Genomic DNA, 18,014 nt, shown 5'->3' on the forward strand with positions numbered 1-18,014 from the left:
GAAAGCACAGAGTTCAGCGACTGACCCTCCTATCCCACTCCCCCCCTAAATACACTTGCACCCAGTCCAAATGTTTGCCATTCTTACAGGTAAAAAGCAGCTTATGGGATAATGTTTGTCCTTTCTGCAGGAGCTAGGTGACAATGTTGTCTTTGCGAAGCCAAATATTTATTGCCACTTTGCTCAGGGCATTGGCGATCCCAAGTATCTCCCAGTTTCTAACATTCAGTCTCTGAATAAGCTGCTTGCAGAAGCCCTGGACAGCTACAACGAGGTCAATGCAGTGATGAATTTGGTGAGTGAAGGTGGAACTAAAACCCAGGGAGAAGATGGCAATTACCACGCTGGTCCTGAAAGGGGTGGTGGTCTTTCTCTTAGGCTTAAAGGTGTAGTCTTAAGTTCTTGCCACCGTTCATTTAGCACATGGATAGACAAACTAAGGCCCGGGGGCCGGATCTGGTCCAGTCGCCTTCTAAATCCGGCCTGCAGACGGTCTGGGGAATCAGCGTGTTTTTACATGAGTAGAATGTATCTTTTTATTTAAAATGCATCTCTGGGTTATTTGTGGAGTCTGCCTGGTGTTTCTACATGAGTAGAATGTGTGCTTTTATTTAAAATGCATCTCTGGGTTATTTGTGGGGCATAGGAATTCATTCTTTTTTTTTTCTTTTCAGAATATAGTCCGGCCCCCCCCAAGGTCTGAAAAAAGTTTGCTGACCCCTGGTTTAGCATATTCCTGCAGTCAATAGCTTAAATCCATTGAAGTTCTGAATGCAAAATGTCCCAAGTTGTACAAAGTTGGGGTGGGAGAGGAGCAGAAATGGTGTGTTCAGTGGAGTTGAGTAAATAGGTGGATATTTTAAAATTATAAAAGAGAAATGCACCAGTAAGGGTGGAAATAGTCAGGTGGGGCATTAGCTAAGATAAATGGCATTGTGAAACATTTATCCAAAAAAACAGGGACATCATGTTAAAGTTAGTGGGGTGGGGGTGCGCACTATTTGTTGTTCCAAAAAACCCAGGTCACAAATTAGGACAGGACGCATCAGTTGTGGGCTGAACAAAGTAGCCCATACTAATAAAATCCATGCTAAAATTGGTTGGTATATAGGCCATAATGTTAGACTTTTGTATTATTGTGGGCTGTGCTATTAATAATCCTTCCTTGGCTATTGCAGGTGCTGTTTGATGATGCTGTGTCCCACGTCTGCAGGATCAATCGCATCTTAGAGTCTCCCAGAGGGAACGCTTTGCTAGTGGGCGTCGGAGGGAGTGGCAAGCAGAGCCTGTCTCGGTTGGCAGCCTATATCAGCGCCTTGGATGTGTTTCAGATCACGCTGAAGAAAGGCTATGGGATTCCAGACCTCAAAGTGAGAAGCAAAGTGGTTTTCTCTAGGGGGTGTCCCAGTAGAAAAAGAACCGTAACTGGTGCCAAATCCCTGATACCCAGAACGCCTCTAGATTGGTCGTTCTTTTACAGGAGGGATTCAGGTGCATGCGAGAACCTTAGGTTTGTGCAGTTGAAGTGGATTAGAGCGCTCTGTTGCCCTAGCACAGTAACACTTCATACATACTCTATGCCTGCCATGAAAATTTTTTTAAATTGGCTGCAAGGCAAGACATGGACTGCCTGTCAATGCGGCAGCTGCTGCACATAGAGAAGGTTGTAAGAATTGGCCTTCGGTTTTGTGGCCTGAAGAGTCCTGGGAGGTTTTGCCGCTGTAGGCAAGACGTCCCTTCCCTGCCCTATTGCCCCTGGCCACGCCACCACAATTGCACCCTCGCCCACGGCTGCTCCCATGCCACAGCAAGGGCAAAGGTGTTGTGGCAACAGTGAAACTGGCAGGGCTGGCAACAGCAGGGGTTTGTGTGTGGCAGATTTGCCACCTGAGGCAAATTGCTTCACCTAATCTCATCCAAGTGCTGGCCTTGGTCTCCTCCTTAGAGTCATCTGCTTTGGCTTCCCATGTCTGTGGAGCTGAGTCAGGGACTAACTTGCATACATATTTTTCAAGCAAGAAAAGTGCAAGTGAGGAACATATCCTTTTAAAAAGCTGACTGAGTATTTTTTGTACACACCTCTGGTTGCTCAGTCCCTCTGCCCCACAATGTGATCTGAGGTATGTGCACTGTGGTAGTTTTCTTTTCGGGGGGGCGGGGGGAGAGGGAGTAAGTGGCTACGTTTAGCTTTGGTAACACACATCAGTTCTGTACCCCAGCATAGGTTCTAGTGTTATGACAGCCGTTGCGCTTCTCCAATCTTATTTGGTCAGAGGCATGTTTTGATCTATGGAGTTACTTTTAAAATGAGGCTGCATTTTAACCTGTATTTTAAATTGTTATTTTATTTTATTTTTATTATGTTTTTACTGTAATTTTAATGGTGTTAGCCGCCCTGGGCCTGGTTCTGGCTAGGGAGGGCAGGGTATAAATAAAAATTATTATTATTATTATTATCATTATTATTAGTTCTGATGCTGAGCAGCAGACAGAGGAAACTCCTGCCATTGTGTCAGCCTGCTTGGGAAGTGCAAGAGTGGCACCTAGTGTTCACTAGGGAATATGCTGGTTTGTGAGCAATTGCTCTGGCAAGGGAAACACTTGGCAAGACGAGCCCCAGATCCAAGAATTGCATCCTTGCAGCTGCTCCCTTTCTGCCGTTGAAAGATGTGTCTGTGTGACCGTAGCTCTGCTCAGGAATCTTGTTCAAAGTAAAGGGGTCACAGTAAGGATGAGGGAGGTGTTCGATTCAGCTTGCAATTAAGAAGATAAAACTATCTGACTCCCATTTACCCAAACAATGTGTGAACCGTAATTTGAACTTCTTTCGCGAAGCAGTTCTCCAGCAAAACTATCTGTACAAAAGTGCATATAGTAGGGGAAAGTGTGAATAAATGCTACCCCCCCCAACATAACTTTCAAAATGTATTGTAATAGGGGGAATTTGCTTGCCAAAAAATGTATACAGTGGTACCTCGGGTTAAGTACTTAATTCGTTCCAGAGGTCCGTACTTAACCTGAAACTGTTCTTAACCTGAAGCACCACTTTAGTTAATGGGGCCTCCTGCTGCCGCCACGCCGCCAGAGCACAATTTCTGTTCTCATCCTGAAGCAAAGTTCTTAACCTGAAGCACTATTTCTGAGTTAGCAGAGTCTGTAACCTGAAGTGTATGTAACCTGAAGTGTATGTAACCCAAGGTACCACTGTATTAAACAAAATTCCAAAAAAAAAAAGTTTCAGGAGAAATACACACTGATATTGCTGGCAAATTTTCATGAGAACTTTGGAGGTTTTTTTTTAATGCAAACTGATGTGGAAATGTGGAGAACTGAACAGGAAAAATGAGAACCTGAAAGAAACTGAAATTGCCATCCCTGCAACAAAGCCTGTTGGCCCCACCCTTCTGTCATGTCCCTGTCCCCGGCTTCATCATCTCGCACATGTTGGGAAGGTGAACTTCTGCAGTGAGGGGGGGCTGCTAGGCTCATGGTGACTCCCCATGTGATTTAGAACCCCGGAAGATCAGGATTCCATATCGCACTGGAGCCTCCAGAAGAGTCCCTCTGTGGTGCTGAGGTTCACCTTCCCAACCCAGTAGAATGGGCAGAGGCAACAGGCTCTGGTAATTGCGTGGGGAAGAGAAGGCCCAAATAGGGCTTTCCAAAATGGCGTACAGATCGGAAGATTAGCTTTTCCTCTTGTGGTCCATCTTTCACAAAAGGAAAGCTGCCTCTTTCCCATATCAGTGTTGGGAACTTTTAAGAGGAATAACTCCCCGTCAAAAAAAAAGGAAGCGTCTTCTCTCTCTCTCTCTTTAATGTAAGAAACTGACATGTGTCTGTTCTGTGGTCCAGGCTGACTTGGCTTCCCAGTACATCAAATCTGCTGTGAAGAACACCCCCACCGTGTTCCTCATGACGGACTCGCAGGTTGCTGAGGAGCAGTTCTTGGTGTTGATTAATGACCTGCTGGCATCTGGTGAGATTCCAGGTCTCTTCCAGGATGATGAAGTGGAAAACATTATTAGTTCCATGAGGCCCCAAGTGAAGTCCATGGGCATGCAGGACACTAGGGAAAACTGCTGGAAGTTCTTTATTGACAAAGTCCGTCGGCAGCTGAAGGTGAGAAGGCCGCCTTCTTCCCGAATACGGGGTGGTTGTGATTGTTTTCATTCCAAAATCTTTGTACAACAGGGACATACTAAATTTTGACTGTGTGTGTGGCTGAGACTAAAGTACCATCTCTGCCATTCACACTGTTGGGTGTGTGGGGTAGATGAAAGCAGGAACTTGTGGCTGAACGGTGCAGCAAGACTTAATAAAGCAATGTCCCTTTTGGAAGTGTTGGGAGGAGAAAGCCCTGCCTTTGGGTCTCTGGTGCAAGTCACAAAAATGTCCTAGGCCAGCACTATTTATGTGGGGTGAAAGGCTCAAGAGGAAGTGAATCTGACGCTAAAATTGAAGCAGGTCTTGGAACGTTGTTTTATAATACCGTGACCTAAATGGAGTACCCAGGAATATCTGAAGAGGGGCAGGGGGGAAGCTATTGCTGGCATTAACAGATGCCAGTAACAATGAAGGATACTTCAAGTCATTCCATCAGCTATCAGTGGGGGGGGGACATGCATTCACTGGCATAGGCTGCACATCTAGTGCCCTTCCAGTGGTGCTTGTCTGTCTCATCAGGAGATTATGGGATTTGCAAAAGATTATACTTACAGTGGTTCGAGCACATGCCGTAGAAACATACTTCTGTTGCTAACCACAGAACTTAATAAATCACAGTTTAAAAATGAAGGGTAGAAAATGACAAGGATTTGCTTTCCACAGGATCTCAAATGTAGGTGGGGGGAAACCCTCCTAACAGAAACATTTCTGTGCCTCGTTTCTGAGAGCCTTTAGTGAACAGCATCTCATAAAAAGAATGAAAGCCTCTGAAATGTGTCATTGTCTGAATGTTAGAAAGATGTTGGATAGAAACTAAGTGGTTTCCAGCTGTAATGCTTTAGGAGACATGAAAAAAGGATTATAAATGGGTAAAAGTTTAATGGTAAGGATTTGCTGAACTAACAAATTGAACTGGAATACAAAGAAGGGAAGTATGAGGAGGTCGGAGGAAATAAGGGTATGGAAGTTATGTCATTGAAAATTAATGTGTGTTTTTAATTGTTTATTATTTTGTATGTTTATTTTTCATTTTTTTCTTATATCCAATTTTTTTAAATATCTTATTAAAAAAAAAGAAATGTGTCATTGTCCATGCTACTGTGGTAAATATCCACATGGCAAAGTCTTGCGCCTGTTTGAGGCTTTGGGCCTTTGCTGTTGTCGAAACAGATGAAAGGGCCTCCTCCAAGAGGCTTACTTTGTGCCCCCCATAGATGGATGCATTGCAGATCTGCAGTCACTATTATTTAGCATCCGTTTACCCTGATTTTTCTCAGAGTGGCTTAACCAGTGCTTTGAATTAGCAGGGTCCAGATTCTTATGTTTTGGGTGTTCTCCTTTTCTTTAAATTTGTCTCTCTTCCCTGGTCACTTCCTCTGTGTGTGAAAGGAGACAAACCTCCTGCACTTGTTCTGATTTTCCTTCTCCCTGCCACGGTGCTCCTCTGCAAACAAATAATATTTAATGGGCTTCTTCTGAAGTATGTCTTCCTACAATGGAGAATAAATATTATTAAAAGCACATATTGAGGTGAAGACGTGCTCCAGAGGAAGAGCAAGTAATGATAAAATTCTGAAGAATGAAACATTATGAAGTTCTCTTCTTAGGTAGGTTCCCCCCCCCAAGCTCTCTAAATCCAATGAAAGAAGAGGTGTGTCCTAAAATCACATTCAGTCTCCCAACAGATGCAAAGGCACAGCTCCCAGATCCCACACAGGCTATAGGTGCTTCAAGTGTTGTGCTTTGCCAGTGCCCAGGGGATCCTCAATTGCACTGCATAGCCACTAGGAGTAGCAAAATGGCTTTTTAACCTGGTGGCTGACTGGACTTAGGTTGCACCCCTCTCTTCAGCTGGATGAAACAGAGCTAAAAGTCTTAATGTGGCTGGGGATTTGCCCTGGATGGTTTGTGCATGCTCAAGCCCATTTGTCCTGGGGCATTACCCCACACCTCAGAGGGAGGAAAACAAATGCTCAACTACTGTAGGGTTGCCATATTTCAGAAAATGAAAACCCAGACAGAAAAGTCATTGAGCTTTTTTTTTTTTTTTAAGTAATATTTATTAGAGTTTCAAATAATACAGAAAACAAAAAGAAAAAAAGAAAAAAAAGAACTCATCCTTTACAGTCCCATTTTCAATAACTTTTTTCCGTGACTTCCCCTCACCTCCCCTTCTTGTATTCCAAGTCCAAATATTTATCCAACAAGTTCTTATCTCTAATTTCTTAACCTTAATTTGTTATTATATTTATTTATATTAAATTTTTAACCTTAATTCATTATTATATTCAGTTCAGTTTATATATCAGCTTTTAACTTATGTACCTCAATCATTTATAAAAAAGAAACATTTTCTAAGGTCGACCCTATTTCCCTTCCACGAATTCCCCATTCTTATACTAATAGCAACACAGGATCAGAAAATAAGTTCTTATCCTCCAGCACAGTAACTTATACTTTTAAATCCGTGGAATTAATAACTTTTGTCCAAAAAGGAAAAAAAAAGACTCTTCTCTCGACCTTAGTTGTCAAATCCTTGCTTTAAAATGTTTACAGTGGGGGGGAGACGGACTTCCTCTTTGCACCTCCCCCGCTCGTGCCGAATCCACAAAAAAAGAAAATTTTTTAATCCAGTTTCCAAATTACTCATGGGTTGTTGTTCTTGGTTTTTAGTCCAAATTTTCAAAGGAAGAAGTCAGTGCTCTCCGACGAATGGCATGTGGCTTCGCTCGGCAGGGGAAGCAGTAGACTCACAGCACCGCGCCACTCCCCGTCCCCCATTCTGTAGCCTTTAAAAAGGCTCCTTCGCGGGTCGGGAGGGCGCTAACGGTGCCCGCCGAGTCACCAGGTCCATGGGCATCCGCGCCCGTAGTTTTTGAGGGTCCCCGCGTCGCCGGCGCGCTAGAACCCGACCCCTGTCGAGCAGACTCCCTCCGGAGCTCGGAGGGAATCCGCCATTCGGCGATGGCGCCAACCCGGAAGTCCGAAAAGTCATTGAGCTTTTTTTTCAGGTTTTAGAGCTACTTCTGATATGGGTTGCCTTACGGACGCAGTTCCCGATGGCTGAATCCCAGATATGTCTGGGAAATTCCAGGCGTATGCCAACCCTAAGCTACTGTGGTTTCTTCGTAGAACAAAAGGGTTGTTGCAATAGACAGAAGTAGTTATTCTGTTCTGATTTAACTTGCTCCTGTGCTGTTCTATATAATATTTCTTAAGTTCTTAATGAGTTTCCCCCACCCCATCCTGATTCCAGGTGATCCTTTGTTTCTCTCCTGTGGGGTCCACCCTCCGTGTGCGGGCAAGAAAATTCCCTGCTGTAGTGAACTGCACCGCCATTGACTGGTTTCACGAATGGCCTGAAGATGCCCTGGTATCTGTCAGTGCCAGGTTCCTAGAGGAAACCGAAGGAATAGAGGTGACTCCACCCTTAACAGCTGTATCATTTCTATCAATGCCATTACAGTGAACGTTGTGTCCCCCAGCATATCTTGGTACTAAGGAGGGCAGTTTCTGCCTGTGTTCCATGAATGGTTCCATGTTCTTCAGGACTGACCTGGTATATTTATACACCAGAGTTCAGATCAGAGATGGGAAGCCTTTTGTTCTGTTGAGGGCTGCATTCCTTGTTTAGAGGGCACATGCTAGCAGTTGGCAGGGCCAAAGCCCAAAGTGGGTGTGGTGAGAACCAAAATTTGGGTGGGGCACCCCTTTCTCCCCCCCCCCCCAGTGGGCTGCCAGGGGAGAGACAGACAGACTTGGTCATGGATGTGGAAATGAAAAACCAAAACACTGAAAATGCAATTTTTAAACAAAACTTGTATAATACAGAGACATCAAATGGCTAAATCCACGAACTGTAAAAATATAATGGTATTGTATCCAGCTGTATAAAACATGTCTGCATTCCAAGTGTTCCTAGAACTCCATTGAAGGCTATTGAGAACTGGGCTGAGTTTTTCCTTCTTAGTCATATTATTTACCTGTTTTCATTTTGGGGTTTGTTTGTTTTTTCTTTTCACATTCATGACCAGGTTGCACCTTTTTGTTCTGCATTGTTTGCAATAAATATGGCAAATCCATTCATTGGCACTATAGCCATCAGGCTTTGTTTATGCATAGGTTGAAAATATAGCATGCTTCTTATTATTTACACCTTGTTTACCTTGACTTCTGTGTTTTATGTTATTACTTTCCTTGGCCATCTTTGCACATCACTGTGAGCCATAAACCAGGGCTTACTGTGTATTATCCAGTCACACCCACTTTGGTCCTCCACACTGGGGAGAAACCAGCCACAAACCCTGGCTTACTGTTACGTCCAAACCAGGGGTTGTTTGTTCCACCAGACCACAATTTGTAGGCAAGGTTTGTTCTTGGCTTACGGATTTTGGATTGTTTCCTCTGCCCAGCATCAGGAGGAGAAAAGCAGCCTGGACAGTCAGCTGTGGTTTATATTGAGGTGCAAATTGGTCTTTTCCTGTTAGAATCCCTTTTCACACCAATGTCTGCTTGCAAACACATAGAAAGGTGAGGTAACTCTGTTAAAAACCCGTCTTTCTAGGTCTTCACCTGGAGCTTTCACTCCTTGGAAATAATATTGCCACCACATTTATTTAATTTTTTTTGACATGTGCAGCTGATAAAACGGAGCGGTACAAGTCCAACACGAATTTTGTTTGTAGAATCTGTATTGACATCAGTGTCCCCTTGAGACTAGTTACTGCTAATATTCACCTACCTTGACTTTATCTTTTCATTTCCCAACCTAAGCACATTAAACATTAATAGGCACTGTGTTATACAGCAAAGCTCATGTTCATATTTAAACAATGGAAAATGGGGCAGGCAAAACCTCAGATCCTTAGAGCAACATTTACACAATTGAATCAGGTGTCAAATATGCACACTGGAAACAGAAAGTTGGGGCCCCTAATTTTGGCATAGTTTGTCCCATTAACTGCAGCTGTGAATCTTGCTCTCCAGGCTTCAGCGAAACCAACGCAAAGCCTAAGGAGCCTGCATTTGGGAGGGGGGAAAGTCCGTCCCATAGAGTGAAAAATACGGTATTCAGGTTTGCACAAGCGTACGCTTTGACTAAAGTGCATGTTTTGCTTGTTTTATGTAATGAAAACTAACTAAAATGAATTGACTCTTAACTTGAGTTTGATTATTATAATTCTTGTAATTCAGCACTTGAAGTAGCAAAAAGAATCAAGCGAAGTCAATTCAAATGAACAGATGTAAAAATTCAAAATGGTTGAAAAAGCAATTAAGCAAAACCCAAGCATCTTAAACAAGACACATTTTACTGTGTGACGTCCAGTTGCAGCCATGAACCAAGTGTGTCTCTGTCAAATAATGTGTATGATCTTGGTGGCTGTTCCTGCTGGAGTTTCCCATAGTTGCTTGTTGCATGGCTCTTTCCTAGTGCGCTTAGGGGAGCCCTGTAAATAAGCCAACAGAACTTAGTAGTGGGGGGGGGGCAGAGTACTAGCTTTCTCGGGAGCGGGGACAGAGAGTTCCAGTCCTCCTGAGGCAGCTTGCTGCATTTCTATCTGGGTACAGGGAAATGGAGGTCTCTGTTCCTCCTTTGCCAATCCGCTCACTTGCCTGCATGCAATTTTTTTGGTCACCTCTGGTGACCAAATACAGATCTGGCTTAGAATCACAGTCTATTAAAGTTTTAAAAAGTATCTCAATTAATGAAGCAATGGTGCTTTCTGGAGGTCTGTTCTTAACCTGAATGTTCTTAACCTGAAGCACCACTTTAGCTAATGGGGCCTCCTGCTGCCGCTGTGCCACCGCTGCACGATTTCTGTTCTCATCCTGAAGCAAAGTTCTTAACCTGAGGTAATATTTCTGGGTTAGCGGAGTCTGTAACCTGAAGCGTATGTAACCTGAAGCATATGTAACCCGAGGTACCACTGTAAATGAACTATTCTACCTAACAAGAAAAAGGACAAAATGTATATAAACTGAGATTGCTTGCAAAAATCGTAACTAAATGAACAAATTAGCAAGGTTCCACTCTGACAATTTCTCTGTTAATTGCCCATTGTTCCATACAATGGTAACTGTTACTCTGTGGTCCCTCTTTCAGAATGATGTCAAGTCTTCCATCAGTCTTTTTATGTCATTTGTCCACACAACTGTCAATGAAATGTCCAAGGTCTACCTGGCTACTGAGAGGCGCTATAATTATACCACCCCAAAGACTTTCCTGGAACAGATCAAACTGTACCAGAACCTGCTTGCTAAAAAAAGAACAGAGCTTATTGCCAAAATTGAGAGACTGGAGAATGGTTTGATGAAACTCCAGAGTACTGCCTCACAGGTATGTATGTGAACACAGAATTGCCATCTGTACATTTGTTAACTGTTTCTTAGTGGCTGGTCATTTTCAACCAAATTTAACGAGATTAGATAGCTAGTACAGTGGTACCTCGGGTTAAGAACTTAATTCATTCCAGATATCCGTTCTTAACCTGAAACTGTTCTTAACCTGAAGCACCACTTTAGCTAATGGGGCCTCCTGCTGCCGCTGCGCCGCTGGCATGTGATTTCTGTTCTCATCCTGAGGTAAAGTTCTTAACCAGAGGTACTATTTCTGGGTTTGCAGAGTCTGTAACCTGAAGCATCTGTAACCTGAGGTACCACTGTAGCATATTGGATGCTATATTTTGTTCACTCAGGATTGTGAACAATGCAAATGTTCCATATTTCACGTTGGGGAAAAACTCTAATTTGGGATAAAGGTTGCCCTTTGTGAGATGACTCTCCCACCCTGCCTCCAAACATATGCTAAACATATTCCCTCAGTGAAGAAGTTCATTTTTCACACACAATTAAAAGTTTTCCCAGATGAACAACCAGTTCATGTTCCAACCACGTTTAATTCATTCCCTAATACTCTCTGCATGTTGATAATAAAGCGATAGCAGGCTCAGATTAGTCACTTGGTGGTGTTGTTGCTGTACTTTGCAGTAGTGAGAGGTACTTAGACAGTGACCTACTTAGCTGTAGTGAGAGGTTCTTGTAGTGACCTGCTTAGATTATTATGGTTCATTAACAATCCTGTTTTGCTTTTTCAACCCTTTCCCCCTGTGGTGTTGGTTTCATTTTACCCCTTTCCCAACATCTGCCAACACTGTTTGGGGGCGGGGGAATGATTTTACTATAATTTATTGGGAGTTAGCTAGAAATAGACTGACTTTTTCACCCAAAATTTTGTTTTATTTTTGAATCTTGGGCAAATGGTTTCGTAAATCCACTCCACCTTCATTTACCTTTTTATGCACTGGTGCTAGCTAAGCTGCAGCTTTGGCACAATTTTTAAGAGGTCTAGGCAGCAGAATGACGTCATGTCATGAGGCAGCCAATCAAATTTGGCACTGTGTCTCTTATCACAACTCCATTTTAGTGAGAGCAGGAAGCATTGCCTTCACTCTTACTTAACTTCCTGATGGTACCACATAACCAATCAGATTTGGCTATATGATGATGCCATGAAGCCTATTCAGAGTAAGAGCAATGTTTCCTGCTCTCACTCTGACTGGATGATTATTTTTCACTCTGTTTCTTAGGTGCCCTGAAAAAAAGCAAAACAAAAGCAGGCGAGTGCATTTCACTGTGGGAGGGGGTTCACAAAATAAGTCTTCTAACCCGCACCCCTTGTCAGTGCAGCTTTAGAGTTTCCTTTCCTGTTGGACTTTTTAGGTTGATGATCTGAAAGCCAAACTTGCTGTTCAAGAGCTGGAGCTGAAACATAAGAATGAAGATGCTGACAAACTGATCCAGGTGGTCGGGGTAGAAACAGAGAAAGTGAGCAAGGAGAAAGCAATTGCTGATGAAGAGGAGCTGAAAGTGCAAGTCATTAACACCGTATGTACAACTGTTTTCTGCTGTTATGATGGCTGCATATATTGCAGGCGATGAGGGAAAGGGCATGAGGTTAGTTAGTTGAAGGACAAGGACCTTTGTGCGTGAACCAGGTTCATTTCTACAAAGCACCTTCTGTCTATAGCACTATCTAGTAAAGGTAAAGGGACCCCTGACCATTAGGTCCAGTTGTGACCAACTTTGGGGTTGCGGCGCTTATCTCGCTTTATTGGTCAAGGGAGCCGGCGTACAGCTTCCGGGTCATGTGGCCAGCATGACTAAGCGGCTTCTGGCAAACCAGAGGAGCGCACGGAAACGCCGTTTACCTTCCCGCCGGAGCGGTACCTGTTTATCTACTTGCACTTTGATGTGCTTTTGAACTGCTAGGTTGGCAGGAGCAGGGACTGAGCAATGGGAGTTCACCCCATCGCGGGGATTCGAACCGCCGACCTTCTGATCAGCAAGTCCTAGGCTCTGTGGTTTACCCCACAGCGCCACCTGCGTCAAGGAACTATCTAGCTTGTTCTAATTCCTGGAATCCTTTTTAACCACATGATTTTATTGCCCAGATATGTGTTTTTGGTGAGGTCAGCCAAGTCAGAGACCCAGGGTTGCAGTGCAGTCCCAGTGCCATGCTGTCCAATCCTCTGAGGGAGGCAGAACTTCCTGGTAAAGAAACCGCACAAGGATAAAGCAAGGGTGCAATGCTGGCTGGTCTGTTTCAGGTTCTCCAGCCTGTTGCTCCCAGTCTCCATTTCCCCTAGCTAGAACCGGCACTGCTTGTTATGATCCACTACAGTGCAAGGAGAGGCTATACCATTATATGATATGACTTTGTCCACCTCACATTTAAAGATAAATCTACCAAATCCACACTTTCTGAAACGATATACAAACTCAAACGCAGCCAAACGCAGCCAAAATTCACATACTTCTCCCAATTTTGCAGTGCAGTTCTTCAGCCAAATAATATGTACAGAAATACACCCATTAAGGTAAAGTGTGAAGAAAAATGCATATATTTGTGAAAATAGCACAAAAATGCAATATGTTAGGATAAGTTGCTTTGCAAAAATGTATATACAGTGGAACTTTGGTTTTCGAGTGTCTCAGAAGCTGAACGTTTTGGTTTTCGAACGCCGAAAACCCAGAAATAATTCTTCCGTTTTTGAGCACGCCTTGGAAGTTGAACAGCTTCCGAGGCGCATTTCTCAATATTCTCAATTGAATTTTCCAACCACCCATTGCGCCTCAGTTGTCAAACGTTTCGGAAGTCGAACGGTGTTCCAGAATGGATTGCATTCGACAACCGAGGTTCCACTGCATTAGGCACAATTATATACAAAATTGTGTGTATTAAAAGACATTTGCACAAAAATGCCTATTTGTTGTTGGCCTTAAAGAAAATCACAAACTGGTGCAGAAAATGAACTTAAATATGGAAGAATGAGAAAGTGAGAATAATTTGAAATGGACAATTTGTCCGGTCCCAGTTTGTATCCATGTTCAGAAGTGATGCTTGGTTTTTGAACTTTTGTTTCTTCGTTCTTAGTATAACTTGTGAAACTGCTCCCCAACGACAAGTGAGGGGAAAACAAAGAGATATGGACTTCAGGATTTCAAAGTTTGATTTTATTTCAAAGCTGATTGGCCTGCATAAACAGTTTTGTTCAAATGTTCATATTTTGTTGGGACTTTTTGCCCGCAGAATGTAACAGAGAAGCAAAGGGCCTGTGAAACAGATTTGGCTAAAGCTGAGCCAGCTCTGATGGCTGCCCAGGAAGCCTTGGACACTCTCAATAAGGTAAATCCTTGGAGCGTTCAGCTGGTATATCCTGTTGCTTTTGAAGGTAGATTTGTTTAAAGTAAGACAAGAGAGACAACAGTGCTGTTCTTGGGGTGCTCGATTCTCGTCTCGGTGATCACCTTCAGGCCCTTTATATTTTCAGATTGCAGAGTTTCTCACAGTATTTTGAAACTGCAGTTGAATTCTTGCCACGAATTATTTTGATAGAAAAATAATGAACACTAAAATGTAAGGTAACTTAAGCCTCCACAGCTTAAGACATTTTCTACAATCTTGATTAAGGGTGGAGCTGAGAGAATGAGCCTGTGAGCTACTTCCCAAAAGCTCCGTGCTTTCCAAACCACCCATGGCACCTGTTGCCATGATCATTGCCCACCTTGCCAAAAACTCAGAGTTTCAGAGCTTGGTTTGGACTCTTAGCTCAATGATATTTTTTCTTTCATTGCCAGATTTACAGTTTGGTGGCTAGGAGTCCTGACTTACACTCTGGAAAATCACTGTCACTGCTTTCTCTCCCCCCCCCCCTTCTACTTTTCCAGAACAACCTGACAGAGCTGAAGTCTTTTGGATCTCCCCCAGAAGCTGTGGTTAACGTGACAGCAGCTGTGATGATCCTAACAGCTCCAGGTGGCAAGATACCAAAGGACAGAAGCTGGAAGGCAGCAAAAGTCATGATGGGCAAAGTGGACAGTTTCCTGGATGCCCTAAAGAAATATGACAAGGAGCACATTCCAGAGAGCTGCTTGAAAGCTTTCAAGTAAGAGGAATCTAAATTTATGCTCTTACAACCAACCTCAATTCTTACTGTCTGCTCATTTGATCAAAGCAGGGCTGTTCCTCTCCAAGGGCTCAGGCCCACCGCCAATCCAGTTTTGTGCCCCACACTCAGCTGCTTCCCTTTCTGCGCCAGCATTGGTCCTGCTTGTTGGAGGGTAGCAGCACTTTAACATCAACCAACAAAAAGCAAACACTTGTTTCCTAGTTGCTTGCCCAGGAGTGAGGCTGTGTAACTCCACCAGTGTCCAGGGGTCAGCCCCTTCTTCCTCCTTATGCTAAAGTCCTATAACAATATTGTCTAGGATTTGCAGTTCAGATTTCCTCCTGTGAATTCAAGCCACTAGCTTCAACGGATGGACAGGGCAAAGAATACCCATGAGAAGGGGCAACCTTCCTCCCAGCATAGTATTTTGCCCAAGATCTTAGCAATGAATGGTGTGTAGTCAGAGTCATAACATAAGAAGTGCCCTGCTGGATCACACCAATGGCCCTTCCTGTTCTCACAGTGGCCAGCCCCTAAGTTCTCTCTTTTTATTAAATCCCAACAGTTGTTGTTGTTTAGTCGTGTCCGACTCTTCGTGACCCCATGGACCAGAGCAAGCCAGGCACTCCTGTCTTCCACTGCCTCCCGCAGTTTGGTCAAACTCATACTGGTAGCTTCAAGAACACTGTCCAACCATCTTGTCCTCTGTCATCCCCTTCTCTTTGTGCCCGCCATCTTTCCCAACATCAGGGTCTTTTCCAGGGAGTCTTCTCTTCTCACGAGGTGGCCAAAGTATTGGGGTCTCAGCTTCAGGATCTGTCCTTCCAGTGAGCACTCAGGGCTGATTTCCTTCAAAATGGATATGTTTGATCTTCTTGCAGTCCATGGGACTCTCAAGAGTCTCCTCCAGCACCATAATTCAAAAGCATCAATTCTTCGGCGATCAGCCTTCTTTATGGTCCAGCTCTCACTTCCATACATCACTACTGGGAAAACCATAGCTTTTACGATAGGGACCTTTGTTGGCAAGGTGATGTCTCTGCTTTTTAAGATGCTGTCTAGGTTTCTCATTGCTTTTATCCCAAGAAGCAGGCGTCTTTTAATTTCGTGGCTGCTGTCACCCAAATCCCAACAGTGCAGCAGTGATTTAGCCTCAAATCACCTCTTTTATAGGTAAATGCAGCATACAGAAGTGATCAGTTGTATGATGTACCTTTGTAGATCTTAACTGTGCACCCAATGCAATGCTGCTTTGTAACTTTCTCGCTGCAGGCCATTTCAAAATGACCCAACATTCGATCCAGAGTTTATATTGTCTAAGTCCACGGCTGCAGCTGGTCTGTGTTCTTGGTGCCTGAACATTGTTCGCTTCTATGAAGTCTACTGTGACGTCGCTCCCAAGCGCCAGGCCTTGGAAGAGGCTAATAATGAGCTGGCCGAAGCACAAGCAAAGCTCACGCTGATCAAGAACAAGATTGCGGTAAGTACACCGTAACCTTAGCTCGATAAAATGCCAGCGCCCCCTTGTGTCCCATCAAGTAAACATCACTGTTGAAATTGACTGGCATTGAGGAAGGAAATTATTTAACTATGAGCTTGAGAATTGTTTAGCTGTGAGCTTGAGACACACATGTGGCATTTTCCTGTGTCTGTACAAACTGAGAGCTGACATTTCAGCTATGTGTGCAAACTGTAATCTGTCTCCAGTTCATGACTCAAATGAGCATATAAAGAACCTTGCTGGATCTGATCAAAGGCCTCTCTAGTCCAGCAACCTGTTTTCCATTGTGTCCAACCAGATGCCTATGGGAGGCTCACAAGCAGGAGGATATGCAGGCAAAAGCCCTCCCCAGCAACTGTTATTCAGAGGCAGACTGCCTTTTATCCCGGAGGTAGCATACAGCCATCGTGACTAGGAGCCATTTGCTAGCTACTGCATTTGTCTAATCCTCTTCAAAGCCATCTGAGCTGGTGGTCATCATCACATCTTGTGGCAGGGAAGGCCATAGGTGTTAACCAGGGGTCAGCAAACCTTTTCAGCAGGTGGCCAGTCCACTGTCTCTCAGACCAAAAGGGGGTCCGGACTATATTTTTTGGGGGGGAAAGAACAAACTCCTGTGCCCCACAAATAACCCAGAGATGCATTTTAAATAAAAGGACACATTCTACTCATGTAAAAATACGCTGATTCCCCAGACTGTCCGCGGGCTGGATTTAGAAGGCGACTGGGCCGGATCCGGCCCCCGGGCCTTAGTTTGCCTACCCATGGTGTTAACTATGCAGCGTGGGAAGAAGTGCTTCCTTTTGTCTGTCCTGAATCTCCTGCTCAGTTTCTGCTGTTCCTGGGTAGGAGTGAGGAATGCATAATTTCCACAACATGTATAATTTAGAAATATCCATCACCTCCTCTTGGTTTCTTTTTTTCTAAAGCAGAAGCCCTAAGCATAGCCTTTTCTTGTTGGGGACCTAATCCACCTTGCAGCCTGTGCTTTTTTTTCAAGGTGTACACAGTACTGGCACCTCTTCTTCTTGTTGTTAAAAAGTGTGGCACTTACTGTAACAACTTCATGGTGAGTGCCGGCACCTATTTTTCTAGAAAAAAAGCACTTCTTGCAGCCTCTGGTTTTAAAACTGTAAAGTACTTTATAACAGCTAAATGCAATTACGGAGACTTCTGGACAGGAGTTGGTTGTAGAGTCAGTGGAATCACGCACACAAGCCTTTTGCAAGATCTGCACTTCCTGGGAATTTAAAAAAAGGGAGTTCATGCACATGTCCTGAAACACCTGATTGCATTGCCAGATAACAGAAAAGGGGCAGGGGAAGAGGGAAGAGACAAAGAAAACTTCTGGATAGATTCATAGTTCTGCCCTGATATGTACAGCAAGCAGAGTAGAACAGCAACCAAGATCTGTGACTTTAAAACATAGCAGTGTGCAGAAGCTAACGTGCCAAACGGACATGCACTGTGATTCCTGTTCAGCGTACCTGTGCTCCTGGTGATGCATGGAAATTATTGTCACAATCCTCCTATAGCTGAATCCTTAAGATGTGGGCCACACGGGGAGTATGCCATGGAGAATACTTCCACATAGCTGTGGGTACATATATACTGAGTGCCAATAACCGATACTTATTGGCATTTTCAGAGTTTTAAGATACAGCTTGTTAAGTACTGTCCCACTAAAACAAATAGTGGGGTGCACCCGCTGAACACGTGCAGCAAGCAGTCTTCAAAGTTTCTATGAGAGTAACAACAATCCCATTGTTTTAAAGGATCTAAATGCCAACTTGGCCAATCTGACTGCCGAATTTGAAAAGGCCACAGCCGAGAAAATCAAATGCCAGCAAGAGGCAGATGCGACAAACAGAGTCATATCATTGGCTAACAGGTAACAT

At 43.9% G+C, this 18,014-nt stretch overlaps 1 protein-coding gene across 2 annotated transcripts in view; it reads left to right on the forward strand.

Moving 5' to 3' along the window:
- DNAH17 (dynein axonemal heavy chain 17) overlaps window positions 1-18,014 on the forward strand; it is a 97,562-nt gene that overhangs the window by 57,034 nt on the left and 22,514 nt on the right. For both annotated transcript variants that reach the window (XM_082213328.1, XM_082213329.1), the window contains 10 exons: window positions 131-295; window positions 1,179-1,370; window positions 3,856-4,122; window positions 7,424-7,585; window positions 10,271-10,504; window positions 11,887-12,051; window positions 13,757-13,852; window positions 14,395-14,612; window positions 15,888-16,095; window positions 17,892-18,007. In XM_082213328.1, the coding sequence (XP_082069454.1) occupies window positions 131-295; window positions 1,179-1,370; window positions 3,856-4,122; window positions 7,424-7,585; window positions 10,271-10,504; window positions 11,887-12,051; window positions 13,757-13,852; window positions 14,395-14,612; window positions 15,888-16,095; window positions 17,892-18,007 (1,823 nt within the window). The remainder of the gene's footprint in view (window positions 1-130; window positions 296-1,178; window positions 1,371-3,855; window positions 4,123-7,423; window positions 7,586-10,270; window positions 10,505-11,886; window positions 12,052-13,756; window positions 13,853-14,394; window positions 14,613-15,887; window positions 16,096-17,891; window positions 18,008-18,014) is intronic.

This window comes from Podarcis vaucheri (assembly GCF_965113315.1).
Source record: "Podarcis vaucheri genome assembly, chromosome: 2".
Classification (NCBI taxonomy): Eukaryota; Metazoa; Chordata; class Lepidosauria; order Squamata; family Lacertidae; genus Podarcis; species Podarcis vaucheri.